Raw genomic sequence first — 21559 nt, forward strand, 5'->3', positions numbered from 1 at the left:
ATTTCTCAGATATGATGAGATGATGGAATACTGAGTTACAATTCTTATGATGAATTTTAACTAGCTTCTTTCCGACTTGGATCCCTCTGGGAAAGCTTTAACCCAACCTAAATTTAAATAATTAAATATCAAAGTTCACTTGAGCTCATTGACAATGTACAGTTGTTTTTCTAGTGAATCTTGTCTCTCAGTTCTACAAGAAGAATTGAACACAACCATTATATACTCAGTGCAGTTGCCTTGATATAGTTCAAAAAGCAAATTTCACATTGAAACAAATTTCAACCAATCCAAGCTTATTTTTTGCCAAATATATAAACTGTCATTGTAAAGTAAATGCTGCATAATATTTATTCACATGTATATTGATAATGGTGAATTCTTGAGGTCCCACAACATTTTCTTCATTTCCCAATGAGAGTGGGAACAAATGTGGCACCAGAAGTTAAAGTTCATTTACAGTACTATTAAATAATGGATAATTAGGAGAGGAATACAGGGAGTCGTCCATTCTTGGCTCAGACAATGGAGTAACTTCTCAAGTTTTCCCCTTGAAGATTACAATGTCAGCTGAACACCTCAATTGGATTAGCACTTCCTTATCTATTCCCATTTAGCCCCGAGCCTTTACATACTAGCTCTACACTGCTCTCTTAGCAAGTGTACTTTCTCAACTGTGCTGTGAAAGAAACCACTAAGATTCTTATTTCTCCCCTTATACAGAGAAAGTACATCAGGAAATTGACACTATTGTGGGGAAAACTCATATACCTTCTCTGGAAAACAAGTCACAGATGCCATACACAGAAGCGGTTCTACATGAAGTTCTGAGATTTTGCAATATAGCTCCACTTGGCATTTTCCATGCAACTACCAAGGACACTGTTGTTCGAGGTTATTCCATTCCAAAGGGAACCACAGTTATAACAAATCTTTACTCTGTACACTTTGATGAGAAATATTGGAGTACTCCTGACATATTTTGTCCTGAGAGATTTCTGGACAACAACGGACAATTTGTGAAGAAAGAAGCATTTGTTCCATTTTCTATTGGTAAGAAATAAGCTGTGAGGGCATGTTGCATTTTGATAATGAGCTGGCTCAATTGAATGCGGTAGAGCAATATTTGCTGACAAAGTTCCAAAATTTTAAAAATCTTTTTGAATAGTGAACATTAAGAAATGTTTTATGGCATGCATTCAAAACAAAAGAGTGCTCCTTTAGTGGTGCAACTACATTCACACTGCAGCTGTCATGGAAAGTGGCATGCAAAGTCTGAGTTCCAGAAGAAGAAACATGTTAGAATGTGCTTCAGAGAACTCTACCAATAGCCCAGTGGGCTAAGGAGTAGACATATAGACCAGAAAGTCCCAGGTTCAAAATTAGTTGGGATACTATCGTTTGTAAAAGAAAATTCAGGCAAAGTTCCTGCTCCTGATCACGACTTATTTCGTGCTGCTGCAAAGTAGATGTATGCAGATGTCCAGTGAGAACAGGATAAGGCTTGACTTTCACTTTTGAGCAGCTTGCTGTCACGGCTTACACAAGAAAAAACATAGTTGGGTGGCTTGCTCTAGAGCTACTTGCTTCTGTGGACTGATATCCCAGCTAGAGACAGAGCCTTCAGTGTAGTGTATGTACTTTGCAGAAGGAACTATATTCTGCAGCCCCTGTACACTGCAGTACCAGTAGTGACCACCCCTGTATATAAGCCTGTGTAGTAGCTTTTGCATAGTAGTTCCAGTTTGTCTCCACTCAGTAAAGACCTGTTATAACCAACTCCTGCAGTCCGTGTCTAAACTACACACGGACATAATACTGGCGACGAGCAGATCCGAACTTACCTACAGTCTGCACCACCTCATGGGGATCCATCCCTGAAGCGAAGTTGTCAGAGGTCGAGGCCAGAAGGAAGAAAGAAAAAAAAAACAAACAGAAGAAACGGGCGTTGACCGTGGGCAACCGCCTCTGATTCATCGGAGTTGAAGATTTGCAGGAGAGGCTGTCGAGAGCGGGGCTTGGTTATCCTGTCTATGGTGTTCCAGCTAATCGGGCTGGTGGCAGGTAGTACACTAATCCTTCCTGGGCTGCGGCGGGCTAGAGCTCGATCGGGTGGCTTTTCAATGGGGCCGAGCAGCGTTGTCGGGAAGAGGAGAGAGAGAGAGAGGGTGGAGCACACAGGGCGCGGCCGGTGCTACGAAGCTGGGCAGCGTACAGACCCGAGAAGAGGGAGGAAAGTGTCCTGCAGGGTTGCTCCGACGACGGGGAAATAAAAGAAATTAGAAGCGCAGAAAGCCGCGAGGAGCTGCAGTTTGCCACGGGAACCGCAGAGAGCGGCGTTAGCAGCAGTGCGGGGGGAAGTGCGCGAAGACCATAGGGCGTCGCCATCAAGGCATAAAACGCCAGCAACAGCGCTAGCAGCAGCGGGGAAGACGGAAAGCGCGGGAGGCGCCATTTTGTTAAATCGGGGAAGAAGGCAAAGCGCGGGAGGCGCCATCTTAGATTTCCAAAATGCCGAAGACTGGCAATATCACTGCCTTCGATAATGCAATAGAAGACTGGACCACATATGTGGAAAGAGTCGAAGTATATTGCGAGGCAAACGAAGTAGCCGATGAGAAAAAGGCATCGGTACTACTAAACTTAATGGGCGCAAGAACATACGGCCTATTGCGGAACCTGATTACTCCAGCCAAACCGATGGCGAAGAGTTTTAACGAAATTGTTGATATCCTACAGGAACACCTAAATCCTACACCGCTGCTGATAGCAGAAAGATTTAAATTCCACAGGAGAAATCAGCATAAAGATGAGAGCAATGTTGATTACCTTACGGAACTACGCAAGCTATCAAAGCACTGCCAGTTCGGAGCAGGACTGGCAGATACCCTATGGGACAAATTTGTCTGTGGACTCCTGAGTGAAGGAACCCAGAAGAGGTTACTCTCAGAGAAAGAGCTGACGCTAGATAAGGCTTTCAGCGTGGCAGTATTGTACGAAGCAGCAGCAAGGGGAGCTGCGGAAATACAGCAAAAGCCACAGGAATACGGCACCCACGAAATGACACGGGGATTTGAAAAATGTTATCGCTGCGGCAGAACAACCCATGACCGGAAGGACTGCTGGTCCAAGGACAAAATATGCAGGCAATGCGGAAAGATGGGACACATTGCACGAGTTTGCAGGTCTGGGAAGAAGACTAACGACAACAAAAAGGCTACCAAGGAACAGTACAGGAAAGTACAAAAGATGACGGACAGTAGTTCCGAAGACCAGATGAGCGATAGTGAATCCGGGAACAAGAGACTAAGCTGTCTCAAACTTCACAACGTAATCGCAAAAGAGGATCACCGAACCATTTGGGTCACCCTCACGATAGCAGGGTCCCAAGTCAAAATGGAATTGGATACAGGATCAGCCCTGACCGTCATGAATCGACGAGACTACGAGCGGCTATTCTCACACATACCCTTGAAAGAGACAGCCAGGCCTAGAAATTCAGTTGCGTTCGCCAGCCGTTAGCGCCTTAGGAGGGGTAGATCTCGAGCGCTAGGCACTTAGCGCCCGGGCGCAGGACGATCTGCGCCTACGCCCAACGTCAGTAGACATTTAGCGCCGGCGCAAAGTGTTTGCGCGCGCTCAGCTGCGCGCGCAAATTATGACGTCATTTCGTCGTGCAACGCCCTTTGTGCACCCCAAACCAGAACTTCAGTCGCGCCCGCCCAATGTGGGTGTGGCGGTGTTAAGAACTGTGAAGTGGAACGCAGCAGAGGCCCTGCGGGCCTCGGGGAGCGCTAATTAAAGGGCACTTACACTGAACTATAAAGGCCAGCCATTTTGCTGCAATGACTTTTCTGCAACGGATTTCTGGACAGAGACCAAGGAAGAGACCTTACTGATTTGGCCCAACATAGGAGAGGTATTTTTGGCTTCTGGCCAGAGCTTGGAAATTTGCCTCATTGTGATTTCATTGTTTGCAAGTATATTATGGGGGCTGCATGGGGTTCCAACCCTCAGTTCCAGCATTATGTGCGAAGGGCTCGCAGACGCTGTGTGAGAGGGGCAGCTATGCCTAGACGCAGAGGGGGCATCAGGCGTCGGCAACGTAGGCCTTACCCACTCAGGGAATACCGCCAGGTGTCCTATCTCACCATGACTGCCACGCAGTGTGTTAAGAGGCTGCGCTTCAGAAGGGAGGTGGTTGCAGAGATCTGCCAGCTGCTTCACAGAGATCTGTGTCCACAGCTGATGTGCAGGACGTCTCTGTCGGTGGAAGTGAAGGTCACGGTGGCTCTGAACTTCTTTGCAAGCGGCTCCTTCCAAGCCACTGCTGGGGACATAGCTAACATCTCCCAGTTCGCCGTGCATCGCTGCATCCGGCAGGTCACCGATGCCCTTTTCACAAGGAGACACCAATTCATCTCCTTCCCCATGACCCTAGAGAGGCAGGAGCAGTGTGCAGTCAAATTTGCGAGGATCGCCGACTTCCCCATGGTGCAGGGCGCCATTGACTGCACGCATGTGGCTTTGCGGGCACCTATCGACAATGCCGAGGATTACCGCAACCGGAAGGGCTACCATTCCCTCAATGTACAGCTGGTGTGTGACCACAGGCAGCGCATCCTAGCTGTCAATGCCCGCTTTCCAGGCAGCAGCCACGATGCATTTATCCTGCGCCAGATTACTGTGGCTGACATGTTCCAGGCACAGCCTCCCCCAAGAGGATGGCTTATCGGGGACAAAGGCTATCCTTTGTGTACATGGCTCATGACCCCGCTCCGCGCGCCCAGGACCCCTGCTGAGGAGGCATACAACGAAAGCCATCAAGCCACAAGGAACATCATAGAGCAAACGATTGGCGTCCTCAAGCAACGGTTCCGCTGCCTGGATCGCTCCGGCGGATCTCTGCAGTATTCGCCGGATAGAGTCTCCCAGTTTGTCGTCGTTTGCTGCATGCTGCACAACCTGGCTATCCACAGGACTCGGGCACTGCCACCTCACATTGGACCACCACCTCAGGAGGACGAGCAGGAGGACCATGAGGAGGAGGAGGAGGAGGAGTACCAGCCCAGGAGGGAGCCACAAGGTCCAAGGGCCGTCCGTCGGCGGCTTATTGAACGACACTTCTAGGCCCCCTGTCAGTGAATGGCTTGTGGCAATGAAGGCACATGAATGCAGCCGCTCCGCAAGCCCTCAGCTGGTTAACGCAACAACCACTTGAAACATCACACATGGACAAGCTGAATAAAGAAAAAGCTTTATTGAACAAACTCAGGGCCCTTCCCACATGAAACCCAAAAACAGACAACACCCCCAAAAAACAGTCAAAAACATATCTCACTCCCACAACCTGGGGAGGAATAACAAAACTTGTCCATCCAAATGGCCTTCATCCTCGGCCTTACCAAAAGAACCCCCCCATAGACAACACAACCACCCCGCTATAAAAAAAACATTTGCCAACACACTCAACTTTGTGTGCCGAGAGGGCGAGTCCTTGTCCAGGCTTTTCCGGCCCCTGGCCGACCTGCTGCTCCGCCTCAACCTGGGCCCTGTGGGTGCTGCAAGGCTGGGGGAAGGCTCCTGAGGGGCACATTGCGTGACGGCAGATGCCCTTGGGGGTCGGCCTAGACGAGCTCTGGCCCTCGAGGGGCCGGCTGCTGACTGCTGCAGCTGTGGCTGGGCAGCATCAGTCCCTCCAGCAGCTCGTCGCAGCTTCGCTGGGGGAGTGGCAGTGGCGGCTGCAGCAATGGGGGCAAGCTGGCTGATGCCAGGCGCTCGCTGCTCGCCTGAGACACTGGCACTCGGCCGGGCTGGCACTGCAGCAAGCGCAGCAATCTGGTGAAGCGCGGCGGGTGCCCTGGCGATGCCTGCCTGACACAGCGAGTGTGGCAGCAGTGAGTGCCCGTACTGCCCTGGTCTGTGCCCGCATCAGACCAGCCAGTGACTGCACAGCACCACTGATCAACTGTCCACTCGCTGCCTGTGCTGCCCTGAATTCGTCCCGACTCGCGTCCTGTGCTGCCCTGAATTTGGCCCGACTCGCGTCCTGTGCTGCCCTCAATTCGGCCCGACTCGCGTCCTGTGATGCCCCGAATTCAGCCCGACTCGCGTCCTGTGATGCCCCGAATTGTTCGAGACCCCTGGCCTGTGCTGCCGCGAGTTGTTCGAAACCCCTGGCCTGTGAGGCCCCGAAATCGGGACACACTATGAGCCAGGGACTCAATGGCCTCAGGCAACTGTGCCACAACCCCCATGAACTCGGTGTGCCGACGATCCGAGTCCGCGGACATTTGATCAAGGAGGTGCACCTCCTGGGCGAGGACCGTCTCCGGACTGGAGGCCGGACTCTCCCTCTGGGGAGAAGGCAGCCGAGCTGCCCGACCCTTCCCGCGTGGCTGCACGCCACTGGGCCCAGCAACTACACTCCCCTGCAACACTTCCCCCCTCTGGGGAGAAGGCAGCCGAGCTGCCCGACCCTTCCCGCGTGGCTGGACGCCACTGGGCACAGGAGCTACACTCCCCTGCAACACTTCCCCCTGGCTCTCATCCAGGGAAGACGTGTCCCCTCCATTGCCATCCCCTGGCGCGGATCAGGGTTCCCCCGATGGGCCGCCTTCCTCTTGCTCCTCCTCGTCCTCCTCTTCCGAGGGACTGACACTCGCAGCTTCAGGGACCTCCTCCTCACCAGCTGAAAGCAGGAAGGCACAAGAGTAGCTTTAGTGAGGACGGGCGTCAGTGAGGGAGGCATGAGTGGTGGCATTCTGCGCATTGGTCGGACAGTGACAAAGGATGTAGATCTGAAGCGCAAGGGGAACGAGAGAGGTCCAAAAGGTCATGTCCTTACCATTGGGGCCCAGCACGGGGTCGGCATCTCCAATTGCAATGGGGCCAATCACCCGGGCACCCATGAGTCGACCCACGCGCTCCTCCAGGTCACTGAGCTGCTGGAACTGGGGACGGTCTCCCCCGGTGACAGTCCGGCTCTTCAGATTCTGGGCCAGCTTGGCCTGCAAGAGAAAGGACGGCCTCTAAGTACAGTGTGGTGCCCTGTTGTTGTGTGCACTGCCTCCCATGGTCGAATAGCTTGGCCAGTGTGGTGCCCTGTTGTTGTGTGCACTGCCTCCCATGGTCGAATAGCTTGGCCAGTGTGTAAAGTGCAGAAAGTGCAATTGATGTTCATGCCAGTGCCATAGCTGCTGGATGAGGGCTGGCCATTAGGCCTTTGAGGTCCCTTTGCCCATAATGTGAGGTACACATGCAAGGATGAGGAGGACACTGGAAAGGGTACTCACCCTGACAATCTGAGTGAGGTCGTTAAACTTTTTCCGGCATTCGACAACAGTCCGGGGGACATCGCAGGTGGCTGTGACCCTCTGGGCGATATCCCTCCAGGCTCTCCTGTACACCCTGTTGGGAGGCTTCTTGCCACTGTCCGGGAACAAGATATGGCTTCTCTTCGCCAAAGCCCTAACCAGCACCTTTAAATCATGGCCAGAGAAGCGCTGCGCTCGCTCACGGGCCCTCTGCATCCTTCCTGGCGCTATTTCTCTCCAGCAGCAGTGCTTAGGCCTAGCTGGAGGGCTGCAGTATCCAGGGCGTGGCAGCAGACCAAGTCGCCCCTTCCCCCTTTAAGAGCTGGCCGGCGCCAGGGTGTCTGCTGTCAATCAAAACATGACCGCACCTGCGCTGCGCCCGGCCTCGGCGGTATCAGTCTGCACCGCCGGCTTAGCGCCTAAGGATAGCCGTGCATCGCCAGTTTTAGCGCTCGAGCAAACTCCTTGGCCAAAGCTACTGAATTTCGGCGAACTGCCCTCCACTTTCCGGCGGGCGCAAACTTTAGCGGCTGCCCGACTTTACCGCCCCAAAAGTGGCTATACTGAATTTCTAGGCCCCATTGTCTTGAAGACGTATACGGGGCAAAAAGTATACCCCAGAGGGAAAATAAGGGTGCCTGTCGAATACAACGGCAAGGAAATACAGAAATTGTATCTGTACATACTGCAAGATGGTGGACCACCGTTATCGGGGCGTGAATGGATCAGAAAGATAAGTTTAGACTGGCACTCCATTCAGGCACTGACGGTGGCAGGTAAAAAGGATGACGACGTCACACCTGGACGATTGTCAAAAATCTTAGCTAACGCCAAAGAGGTATTTCAACAAGAACTGGGAACTCTTAAAGGCGTAACCGCCTCGATAAAAATAGAAGAGAATGCAATTCCCAAGTTTTTCAAAGCAAGACCGGTACCATATGCAATTCGCCCAGCCGTCGAGGCAGAGCTGGAGAATCTGGAGAATGCAGGCGTGTTATCTAAGGTAGACTGGAGCGAGTGGGTGACACCCATCGTTCCTGTCATGAAGAAAACGTTGAACAATAAGTCTGAGGAGCCAAGGAAGGTTCGCATCTGTGGGGACTTCAAGGTGACGGTGAACCCAATCCTTCACACAGTACAATATCCTCTCCCGAGGATAGAAGATATTTTCGCCTCACTATCTGGAGGGAAGCGTTTCACAAAAATTGACCTAGCACAAGCATATTTGCAGATGGAGGTTGAAGAATCCTCTCGGAAGTATCTCACGATAAACACTCACAAAGGTCTTTACCAGTATAATCGACTGGTATTCGGAGTCGCATCAGCTCCGGCGATATGGCAACGAGCAATGGAACAAGTCCTGCAAGGGATTCCGGGGACTCAGTGTTACTTGGACGACATCCTAGTGACAGGTGAAGATGACAGTGAACACCTTGCCAACCTAGAGCAGGTGCTCACTAGACTAAGAGAACATGGGCTACGAACCAATCGCCCCAAGTGCGAGTTTTTTAAGAAACAGATATCGTATTGTGGCCACGTGATTGATGAAGAGTGGTTACATAAGTTCCCTGACAAAATTGAAGCGGTAGTTAAGGCTCCAGCACCTGAAAATGTGTCGCAACTGAGGTCATTCCTCGGATTGGTGAATTACTACCATAAGTTTTTGCCGAATTTGTCCACAATTCTGCACCCACTGAACGCCCTACTACAAACTGGAGTAGCATGGAAATTGAGCGATGAATGTAAGCGGGCCTTTCAGAAGAGTAAGGACCTAATCACTTCAAGAGAAGTATTGGCTCACTACAACCCATCACTACCGATAAGACTGGCGTGTGATGCGTCTCCCTACGGCATTGGAACGGTACTGTCACATAAATTCCTTGATGGTTCAGAGAGGCCGAAAGCTTTTGCGTCACGCTCGTTAACTTCAGCCGAGCGTAACTACACCCAGATTGACAGAGAGGCCCTCAGCCTGGTGTGGGGGGTGAAGAAGTTCAATCACTACCTGCACGGTCAGAAATTTACTCTACTAACTGATCATCAACCTCTTGTCTCCATTTTCAACCCTCAGAAGGGCGTCCCGATAATGACAGCACAACGGCTACAGAGGTGGTCCCTTTTCCTAGGGGCACACCAATATGACATTGAGTACAAAGGAACTAAACAGCATGGGAATGCTGATGGATTGTCGCGCCTACCGTTGCCGACGGTGGAAGAAGCACCTGCAATGCAGCCAGTGGAGATATTCCACTCGACCATAGTCGAATGTCTCCCTGTGACGAATGCAAACATAGAAAAGGAAACACGAAATGACCAGAGACACTCCTGGGTCTATGATTTAACGGTGAAGGGATGGCCAGCACATGGCGAACCACTGTTGCCAGCATTCTCGCCGAGAAGAGAACAGCTGTCAGTGTGCAGAGGAACCTTGATGTGTGGATCCAGAGTAGTAATTCCACCCAAATTGAAGGATAGAGTGCTCAATGAGCTTCATGAGGGTCATCTGGGAGGGGTAAAAATGAAGAACTTAGCCAGAGCGTTTGTGTGGTGGCCAGGAATCGATAGAGAAATCGAAGAGATGACCAAGAGCTGTACAGGATGCCAGAAGGTCCAAAACGCCCCACCACAAGCCCCTCTACATCCATGGGAGTGGCCCTCATCTCCATGGCAAAGGGTGCACATTGATTTTGCTGGTCCATTTGTGGACTCGATGTTTTTAATTGCGGTGGATGCACAAAGTGGCCAGAGGTAATAAAAATGTCCTCAACCACCACAGAAAAAACTATCACAGTCTTACGAACCATATTCGCCAGAAATGGGCTGCCTGAACAGATTTGCTCTGACAATGGACCACAGTTTGTGTCTGACGAGTTCCGGAGGTTCTTAAAGAACAATGGTGTTAAGCATTACACATCCGCCCCATATCATCCAGCCACCAATGGATTGGCTGAGAGGTTCGTTCAAACATTCAAGAAGGCTATCAAGGCAATGTGTAATGAAGACATACCCCTACAGCACAAGGTGGATAACTTCTTGTTTGCCTACCGGAATGCGACACATGCGGTTACCAACCAAACTGCAGCCATAATGTTCTTCAATCGAAGACTACAATGCCCCTTGGATTTGGTTAAGGCAAACATCAGAAGAGATGTGGAGAACAGGCAGTTTCAGAATATGAATGAAAGGCCGACCAGGAGTTTTAAGATAGGTCAACCAGTTTTGGCCCGGGACTACCGCACAGAGAAATGGCAGCCAGGAACGATCTGTACACGGCAAGGACCGCTAATGTATACCGTGGACGTTGGAGAGCATTGTAAGACGCCATGCTGACCAGATTCGAGAGTCACTGGAAAACGTCAATTCCACACCACGATCTGATACACCTGGTGATGAAACCGAAGTACCAATTGCATCTACCTCAGAATCGGTGATATTGGAAGCAGACGAACCAAACAACGGCGTTGATCCCGAATCAACTTTGCCAGAAGAACCTGATACCCCAAAGAGGCGTTATCCAGACAGAATCAGGAAGCCTCCTCAAAGACTGAACTTATAATAGCTTATATTCTGCAGCCCCTGTATACTGCAGTACCAGTAGTGACCACCCCTGTATATAAGCCTGTGTAGTAACTTCTGCATAGTAGTTCCAGTTTGTCTCCACTCAGTAAAGACCTGTTATAACCAACTCCTGCAGTCCGTGTCTCAATTACACACGGACATAATATTCAGGAGCCAAGGAAAGCAAATTAGCTTAAAAAAATTGCAGTGCTTATAGAATTGGAGTTGGGTGAAGTTCTCATAGTATCCTAATACAATATATGTAGCATAATTATGATCATGAGATAATTTGCAAACATGAGTATTTTTGCACATGGGTTTTTAAATATAATGGGCTAGATATTGCTGCGAGCCAGTCGTTAGAAAGATTATGGGCAAGTACAAGTCTATGAGGTTTTGCATGGCAAGTTGCTGTCAGCAGGACATCCAAATGGTGTGGTGCTGTCTACAGGGCATCTGGGACCTGAGTGAACAGGGCAAGGAACTGTGTATCTCCTGAACCAATCAGGTTGAAGAATTGTTAATGAGTAGCACAGTCTGAACCAGGAAGTGTAAGTTAGAGTAGTGAATTCAATGTCAAAACAGAAAATGAAATAGAGAGGGAAAGATTGAACTAAGAGAGAAAAGACACAAAAAAAAGTTAAAAAAAATAATTCATTTAATTTCTTTAATAATCTGCAACAATTAAAAGCTGAAGAATTGAAACTCCACACTTGTAAAAGTTAATTTTCAGTGCCAGAGAGCTTGTTTAGCAGTAATTAAGACTTGCCATGCCATTAAAAGGGTACTTGAACTGGAATGACAACTTTTAGTGGAGAGTTCAGTCCATATCGAAGACGTCAGCACAGGAATTTCAAGCTGTTCAATACATTTGAATGGGGAGCCAGATGGCGAGATCCCGTTTTCATGCAGCTTATGGAGCAGTGGCGCAACTCAGAAAGCAACTTACGGATTTTCGTGTTTAACTGCGCATCTCTGCTTGCCAGAAGTTGCTGTCTGATTTGCGCATAAATAATAGTGAGCACTGTTAGCCTCACTGTTGTTTTCACAGCAAAATCTGCCACAGTGTACATTTTTTTTTGTATCATTGGCAATGGTGTTGGGGGATGCAGCCTAGAGCTAATAATATTGAACACTCTGGGGAGGAAGAAGGGTTATTGCACAATTAGATGGTTTTCATTTTCACAAGAAAATTGAGTAACTTATCATTAATTTTATTTTTAATAGGACGAAGACATTGTCTAGGAGAACAGCTTGCAAGAATGGAGCTATTTCTGTTTTTTACCATGTTATTACAAAGATTTCATCTTCAATTTCCACCAGGAACTATTCCAAATCTGAAACCTAAACTGGGAATGACATTGCAGCCTCATCCATATCTTATCTCAGTTGAAAGGCGCTGACAAGAAGGGAATTTTAATCTAGATAATCACCTGTTAAAACAAATAATTTCATAATGGGGGGGGGGGGGGTGGTGGAGAGAAGAGGAAAAAAGAATGTAGCGTTCTAAATGTCTGGTGTAGCCAAATTTTCTTGTGTTTCCAAATCTGTGCTTTAATCTAGTGATATAACCTGTCCTACACTGAGGTACCGTAATATCTCCCCAAAGGTCATAGAATCATACAGTACAGAGAAGGTCATTCACTTAACAGTGCCTTTGCTGGCACTATGAAAGAGCTACCCAATTAGTCCCACTCCCCTGCTCTTTCCCCATCGCCCTGCAGATTTCTCCTTTTCAAGCATATATCCAATTCCCTTTTTAAAGTTACCACTGAATCTGCTTCCACCACCCTTTCAGGCAGCACATCCCAGGTCATAACTACTCGCTGCGTCAAACATTACTCCTCATCTCCTCTCGTTCTTTTCTCAATGATCTTAAATCTGTGTCTGGTCACCAATCCTCCTGCCAGTGAACACAGTTTCTCCTTATTTACTCTATCAAAACCCCTCATAATTTTGAAGATCTCTATTAAATTTCTCCTTAACCTTCTCTGACTAAGGAGATCAATCCCAGCTTCTCCACATAACTGAAGTTCCTCATCCCTGGTATCCTTCTAGTAAATCTCCTCTGCACCCTCTCTCAGGCCTTGACATAAATCCTAAATTGTGGTGCCCAGAATTGGACAAAATACTCCAGCTAGGACCTAACCACTGATTTATAACGGTTTAGCATAACTTCCTTGCTTTCGCACTCTATGCCTCTATTTATAAAGCAAATGATCCCATTTTTTTTTTTTAAACAGCCTCATCAACTGTAGCACTTTCAAAGAGCCAGCACAGGCATGATGGGCCGAATGGCTGTATCATTCTATGATTCATTCAAACTTGTCATTCCACCTGCAAAGATTTGTGTATGTGAACCCCAGGTATCTCTGTTCCTGCATCTCCTTTAAAATTGCACCATTTCTTTTATATTGCCTCCTCATTCTTCTTTCCAAAATACATCACTTTATACTTCTCTGCCTTAGTCATGTAAAAGTCATTTGTAGTATCTTTAAACTGGGTTGTTACAATTAGTAGCTGCATTGCTGCTTCAGCTACAACTACAACATGTAGAACATAAGACAGGTAAGTTGGTTCATGTAAGAAAATGGGCTTGCATCCAGGTTTTAACCGAAGTTTCTGGCAAACTTGGCATTTTTCTCTCCACCATTTATACTCACTCTAATACAGGTGATCAGCTGCCAAGCCTCTGCCAGCAGTGGTCTGTAATCAACTACTGGATAATATGCAAGAGTGGCCCTCATTGACCAGATATCCTTCCTTCCTTCCTATAGGGAAGCACTTACTTTTGTCAACCCAGTGAAGACTGAATACTAATCATATGTATAAAAGCAATGCACTCCTATTCACAATCACTCTGCCAGCAAGAGTATTTTCCAAGTTGTCTGGAACAGCACATCTTTTACTGAAGCGCAGTTATTAACAGGATGATCGTGGAATTGACTGCAGTACTGTTTCAAACCATGTTGTTTAGTAATTGGTAGAAGCAACATAAGAACAAAGAAAAGTCAGAATTTTCTTTGCCTTTTCCAGCCTCTTTTTGGAACTGGTGATAAACACAGCAAGAATTCTAACTAACACATTAGTTTGTTATAGTTTGCATAATTACATGTATGAAGCTTTTTTGTATCAGAATTTAATTTATGGGAGATCTAAGAGCACGTGTTTATATAAAACAACTTTTACATTTTGATATACAAGTGTACAGTTGCATCTGCACAGGACAAGAGCCATTTTGTGTGGTACTGTGGAATTAATTTTTTTTAAAGTTTTGATTCACAAAATGAAAAACATCTATTAGCCAATATATATAATTAAATGCAAGATATTAAGCACAGGGAGCAGTGTGAGGCTGTAGAATGCAATAGCAGTGTTGGGGATTGAAGCAGAGACAATGTCAACTTTTAAGAATAGAATAGGTAGTTGAAGGAAAAGGGGAGTAAAATGATCTGTGCACAGGGGAGGCACATGGGATTAAGACTACTGCTTGCGTGAAGGATAAACACCAACACCAGTGAATTGCCTGTTTGTGTTGTAATGTCTGTGAATGTAATTCTATGATTTAGCATGATTTTATCAGCTATTTATAAATAACTTGTTTTTCTAACATTATTTATATTTTTTAAATGTTTCACTTTTTGAGCTGTATTAAGTACACATAATAATATAGAAAATAAGGATGTTCATAGCCACGTTTCAGGTGGTTACTTCAACCATGGTTTCCATTTTCTTCCTCTTTGCCTGAGGGTTGGGAACCAGGTCGATTGCTCACCTTTCACAGGTTTTTTTGAACACGTAGCAGCAGAAAAATTAAAATGAAAAAATTCAAGACCACCTGTCCCTTTACTGCCCTTTTGAACAATTGCTCCAGATATTGAAATTTAAATGTTTAGCTGTATTCCTGCAGTGTGGAAGCTGCAAGTATTTTGATAGTAGCAGTTTCACAAACCAGCAGATAGTAACTGGAAAGGTTCTCTATTGTAATTGACCTCCAATGACAGACAACCTGCTGAACACAACCAACACCCAGGCTGTCTACTTGCAATTAATGACAGTGCTAAACTATGTATTTGCCCCAAACCAGTATGTTTTGTTTTGTTTTCTCTTGAGAGTTGGGTATTGTTGCTAAATGTGAGACCACTCCAGAGGCATTTTAACATTTTGCTTTTGATCTTGTTTGCTTTCCCTGTTTCTCAGAGTGATAACAATGAGAGTAGCTGTCTCAGAGCTATGCATTGAAAACGCTTTATCTCACCAGCAGTGGACATAAATCTTTTAATGACAATTTTTATAGAATGCTGATCAATTCCACAAACTTGCTCAGATGTCTGTGTTTCAAAAGACAATGTTCTGTTAAAAGATTTTAAAGGAACATTATAGTTTTCCATGTTCAGCTTCCTAAAAGGTATCATTCAGAGGAAAATGCTGGAAAAACTGAAACAACTGGTTTGCAGCATGAAGATAATCCAGTAAATATTTCACATTGTACAAACATTAGCTTTTAACTTGGGTAAAACAAGTCTCAGTTCAGTGCAGGATCCACTGGTGGCCTTTTATTCATTCATGAGCCTTCAATGAGGGCACCAGGAGTTGCCATACAATGACAGTATTTTATCAACTTGGGTGCTTCCTAAATAACAAGGATTTACGTACATTATGATATTTTGTGGCTCAGCCACTACCAAAATATTGATTCAATGGAAGCAATTTGTGTCCAGGTAGGTTAAGATTAGTCCTGTTTCCAATTAAGTGCCATCTACTATGCCTTGGGCTCTTGGCAGTCCTGCAGGCCAGTGAACGTTTTGTGTAAGGTCTGGCTGATGCTTTCCACAGGGAAAGTGGTGATCGTGTTGCAAATGTAGCATCTGCCACATGCTCTGGCTTCTTTCCACCTGTCCTTGGGGGAGTGAATGGGAGTAAAGGGAAGGGGGAATGGATGGAGGGTTAAGAGTGAAATGAATGATAGCAGAGTGAGGGGAAGGAAGCATATAGTAGGTAGCTCAGAGGATGTAGAGGTAACGATGCGAGTGAATGGAATAGCAAAGAAGTGAGGAGTTGCTAGGAAGTGGAGGGGATAGATGGAAGGTGAATGGGTAAGACCTGATAGGAGTGAGGGAGTGGAAGCTTGCGTGCTGCTGTTTCATATTCTAATGCAATGCATGAACTAATAATTTTTGGCACATGCATAGTTTCTACTATAGAATCTCTGGCAGTTAAGGTTTCATAAGAACATAAGACATAGGAGCAGAAGTAGGTCATTTGGCCCCTCGAGCCTGCTCCGCCATTCAATTAGATCATGACCTCAACTCCACTTCCCTGCCCACTCCCCGTAACCCTCGACTCCCTTATCATTCAAAAATCTGTCTATCTCCACCTTAAATATATTCAATGACCCAGCCTCTACAGCTCTCTGGGGAAGAGAATTCCAAAGATTCACGACCCTCAGAGAAGAAATTCCTCCTCATGTCCGATTTAAAAGGGTTTCCCCTTACTCTGAAATTATGCCCCCGAGTTTTAGATTCCCCCATGAGGGGAAACATCCTCTCTGCATCTACCCTGTCCTTCAGAATCTTATGTTTCAATAAGATTCCCTCTCATTCATCTAAACTCCAATGAGTATAGGCCCAACCTGCTCAACCTTTCTTCATAAGACAACCCCTTCATCTCCGGAATCAACCTCGTGAACCTTCTCTGAACTGCCTCCAATGTAAGGATATCCTTACTTAAATAAGGAGACCAAAACTGTACGCAGTACTCCAGGTGTGGTCTCACCAATGCCCTGTACAGTTGTAACAGGACTTCCCTACTTTTATACTCCATTCCCTTTGCAATAAAGGCCAACATTCCATTTGCCTTCCTAATTACCTGCTGTACCTGCATGCTAACATTTTTGATTCATGTACAAAGACCCCCCAAATCCCTCTGTACCTCAGCATTTTGTAATCTCTCACCATTTAAATAATTTGCTTTTTTATTTTTCCTACCAAAGTGGATAACCTTGCATTTTCCCACATGAAACTCCATCTGCCACATTTTTGCCCACTCACTTAGCCTATCTATATCCCTTTGGAGATTCTTTGCGTCCTCCACACAATTTGCTTGCCCACCTATCTTTGTATCAGCAGCAAATTTGGCTACATTACACTCAGTCCCTTCATCCAAGTCATTAATACAGATTGTAAATAGTTGAGGCCCCAGCACTGATCCCTGTGGCATCCCACTAGTTAGTTTGCCAACCAGAAAATGAGCCATTTATCCTGAGTCTCTTTTCTGTTACTTAGCCAATCCTCTATCCATGCTAATATATTACTCCCAACCCCATGAGCTCTTACCTTGTGTTGTAACCTTTTGTGTGGCACCTTTAGGAAGTGGCCCTAGAAATACTAAATGCATTGCTGGTCATCTTCCAAAATTCTATAGGCTCTGAAACAGTTCCCATGGATTGGAGGGTAGCTAATGTTACCCCACTATTTAAAAAAGGTGGTAGAGAAAAAACGGGGAATTATAGACCGGTAAGCCTGACATCGGTAGTGGGGAAAATGCTATAGAGTCCATTATAAAAGATGTAATAGCAGAGCACTTGAAAAACAGTGACAGGATTGAACAAAGTCAACCTGGATTTACAAAAGGTAAATCATGCTGGACTAATCTACTGGAATTTTTTGAGGATGTAACTGGTAGAATAGATAAGGGAGAACCAGTGGATGTGGTGTATTTGGACTTTCAGAAGGCTTTCGATAATGTCCCGCATAAGAGACTAGCGTGCAAAGTTAAAGCACATGGAATTGGGGGTAAGGTACTGACTTGGATAGAAAACTGGTTGGCAGACAGGAAGCAAAGAGTTGGAATAAACGGCTCTTTTTCCGAGTGGAAGGCAGTGACTAGTGGGGTACGGTAGGGATCAGTGCTAGGACCCCAGTTATTCACAATATATATTAATGATCTAGACAAGGGAACTAGATGTAATATCTCCAAGTTTGCAGATGACACAAAGCTGGGTGGGTGTGTGTGCTGTGAGGAGGATGCAGAGAAGCTCCAGTATGATTTGGACAGGTTGGGCGATTGGGCAGATGCAATATAATGTGGATAAATGCAAGGTTATCCACTTTGGTGGCAAAAATAGGAAGACAGATTATCTGAACGGCAATAGATTGGGAAAAGGGGAAGTGCAATGAGACTTGGGTGTCCTTGTGCACCAGTCGCTGAAGCTAAGCATGCAGGTGCAGCAGGCAGTTAAGAAGGCAAATGGTATGCTGGCCTTCATAGCGAGAGGATTCGAGTACAGGAGCAAAGATGCCTTGCTGCAGTTGTACAGGGCCGTGGTGAGACCACACCTTGAGTATTGTGTGCAGTTTTGGTTGCCTTCTCTGAGGAAGGATGTTCTTGCCATGGAGAAAGTGCAGCGAAGATTCACCAGACTGATACCTGGGATTCCAGGAATGATGTACAGAGAGAGATTGGGTCGATTAGGCTTATATTCGCTAGAGTTTAGAAGAATGAGAGGGGATCTCATTGAAACTTATAAAATTCTAACAGGACTAGACAGACTAGATGCAGGAAGGCTGTTCCCGATGGCGGGTGAGTCCAGAACCAGGAGTCACAGTCTAAGGATAAGGGGTAAGCCATTTAGGACTGAGATGAGGAGAAATTTCTTCACCGAGAGTGGTGAACCTGTGGAAATCTCTACCACAGAAGACAGTTGAGGCCAATTCATTAAATATATTCAAGGAGTTAGATATATTTCTTAAGGCTAAGGGGTTCAAGGGATATGGGGAGAAATCAGGGACAGGGTACTCAGCCATGATCACATTGAATGGCAGAGCAAGCTCGAGGGGCCGAATGGCCTACTCCTGCTCCTATCTTCTATGTTTCTATGAATGTTTCCTGGAAATCCAAATACACATCTACTGGTTCCCCTTTATCCACCCTGCTCGTTACATCCTCAAAGAACTCCAGCAAATTTGTCAAACCCGATTTCCCTTTCATAAAACCATGCTGACTCTGACTATATTATGATTTTCTAAATGTTGTGCTATCACTTCCTTAATGATGGACTCCAAGCATTTTCCCAATGACAGATGTCAGGGTAACTGGTCAATAGTTGCCTGCTTTCCGTTTCCCTCCTTTCTTAAATAGGGGCATTACATTTGCGGTTTTCCAGTCCGCTGGGACCTCTCCAGAATCCAGGGAATTTTGGTAGATTACAACCAATGCATCCACTATCTCTGCAGCCACCTCTTAAGACTCAAGGATGCAGGCTATTGGGTCCAGGGGACTTGTCCACCTTTAGTCCCATTAGTTTGCCTAGTACTTTCTCTCTAGTGATAGTTTTACGTTCCTCCCACCCCCCCCCCAACAGCCCCTTGATTATCCATTATTGGGATGCTTTTAGTGTCTTCTACCGTAAAGACCGATACAAAATATTTGTTCAGTCTCCACCATTTCTTTGTTTCCCATTATTAATTCCCCAGACTCATCGTCGAGGGGACCAACGTTTACTTAAGCTACTCTCTTCCTTTTTATATACCTGTTGAAGCTCTTATTGTGTTTTTGTATTTATTGCTAGCTTACTCTCATAAGCTATCTTCTCGCTATCATTTTTTTAGTTGTATTTGCTGGTTTTTAAAAATTTCCAATCCTCTGGCCTTTCACTATTCTTCGCAACATTGTATGCTTTTGTTTTTGATTTGATATCATCCTTTACTTCCTTAGTTAGCCATCATTCCCTGAAAGTTTCTACATTATTATTGGTCTTCAATTGTATTGGTTAATGTGCTTGCAGAGCGTTGATCAGGGCATCTGATTGCAAAATCACGATTAGTAATAAGGGAGTTTCACCAATGTCATGACAATTACAAAGGAAGTATTATAACGTAGTGGTAGTGTTGAAACCTATGAAAATATCACTATTGTGACAACTTGCTTAGAATGTTAGCTAGGGCTCAAAAGGTAGCACTCTTGCCTATGAGTCGAAAGGTTGTGGGTTCAAGTCCCACTCCAGAGACTCGAGTGCAAAATCTAGGTTAACACTCCGGTGCCATACTGAAGGAACGCAGTACTGAAGGAGTACTGCACTGTGAGAGGTGTCGTCTTTTGGATGAGATGTTAAACCAAGGCTCTGTCTGCCCTCTCAGTTGGACGTAAAATAGCCCATGGCACTATTTTGAAGAGGAGCAGAGGCGTTCTCCCTGGTGTCCAGGTCAATATCCTACATCGAACATCACTAAAACAGATTATCTGAGCATTATCACATTGCTGTTTGTGGGAACTTGTGCATAAATTGGCTGCCGCATTTCCTACATTACAAGTGACTGCATTTCAAAAAGTACTTAATTGGTTGCAAAGTGCTTTGGGACGTCGAGTCGTGAAAGGCGCTATAGAAATGCAAGTCTTTTCTTTCATACAAAAAATCCCAGACCGAGCACATTACTTCTATTTCCTTTTTTAAAATTCCACTTTGGGCCCTTCTCTGCTGTCTCCTCCCTTTCCACCACCTGCCCCACTCAAAGCACCATGGCGGTGGTGTGGCCCTTACCACCAAATCTCACCTTGGTTTCTCCCCACTCCTCTGGCACCTCATCACCTTCTAGCCCTCTTGCCTCTCCTTTAAAATCCTCGTTCTCTACCGTCCTCCCAAGCCCCATCCAAAGTTTCTCACCAAGATATCCTAACTCCTTTCCTCCTTCAAACTCTGCACCGAGTGACTCCTAATCCTTGGTAATTTCAACCTCCATCTCAACTTAGCTTGCCCTTTCTCCTGAGTTCACTGCTCTCGTCTTCACTTAACCTATACCTCCATATAAACTTTTCTACCCATATTCACAAGCACTCCCTCGATCTTGCCACCTCACGTGGCCTCTTTATTCCCATCATAGCTAAGGCCATCTTTGATCTCTTCCTTGCATCCCTCACTATTCACATCTTTCCCAACTCCAATTCCTTCTGCATCCACCTCTGCTAGAAACTCCTCCCCAAAGTTACAGTGTCAATTTCAAACTCTTTGGCTATCCATTCACCATACCCTGCAGCGGGTAGTCAAAACTGCCCAACGCATTACCGGCACCCGGCTACCGACCATAGAGCACATATACCAGAAACGCTGTTTACGGAGGTCACGGTCCATCGTCAAAGACCCTACCCACCCCAGCCACAGTCTGTTCGCCCTCCTGCCATCTGGGAGACGCTACAGATGCATTCGCACCCGTACGACCAGATTTAGGAACAGCTTCTTTCCCAGGGCTGTCATCCTACTGAACTCCACAAATAAACTCTAAAGCCTGCACATCTGCCAATGCACTTTATTATGGTTATGTTAATGTTAATGTATTACAAGCCAAATGTATGTTGAATGTTTAAATGTCTTAATCTAAATGTATACTCTCGGGAGCCGCAAGCCTACATTTCGTTGTACTGCACTTGTGCACTAACGATGACAATAAAAGTTGATTTGATTTGAGCTTTCGGTCTGCTCAATCACTCCATCACCTCTGCCTTTGATGCCCTTGACCCCAAGAAAACCCTTACACTCTCCCACCCTGGTACGGCCCCTATGTTTGCTCCCTAAGGGGTGCAGACTTGAACGTATATGGCGCGCAACTGGTTTAGTCATTAGATCTTACTAGACTGTATCAAGCACTTTTGAGCTATGCTCTCTTCCAAAAGTGCTCACTACTCCACGATCA

The 21559-nt window shown here is 46.3% G+C and overlaps 1 protein-coding gene across 2 annotated transcripts in view; it reads left to right on the forward strand.

Annotated features, from left to right (window-relative positions):
* Positions 1-21333, forward strand: part of cyp2r1 (cytochrome P450, family 2, subfamily R, polypeptide 1) — a 55731-nt gene extending 34398 nt beyond the window's left edge. For both annotated transcript variants that reach the window (XM_086007898.1, XM_086007900.1), the window contains exons 4-5: positions 724-1053; positions 12102-21333. In XM_086007898.1, coding sequence (XP_085864024.1) covers positions 724-1053; positions 12102-12277 — 506 coding nt within the window. In that variant the 3' untranslated portion in view covers positions 12278-21333. The remainder of the gene's footprint in view (positions 1-723; positions 1054-12101) is intronic.
* The last annotated feature ends 226 nt before the right edge of the window (positions 21334-21559 follow it).

Source organism: Somniosus microcephalus, chromosome 15, assembly GCF_052327205.1.
Source record: "Somniosus microcephalus isolate GS21.2 chromosome 15, FLI_Smic_1.0, whole genome shotgun sequence".
NCBI classification, from domain to species: Eukaryota; Metazoa; Chordata; class Chondrichthyes; order Squaliformes; family Somniosidae; genus Somniosus; species Somniosus microcephalus.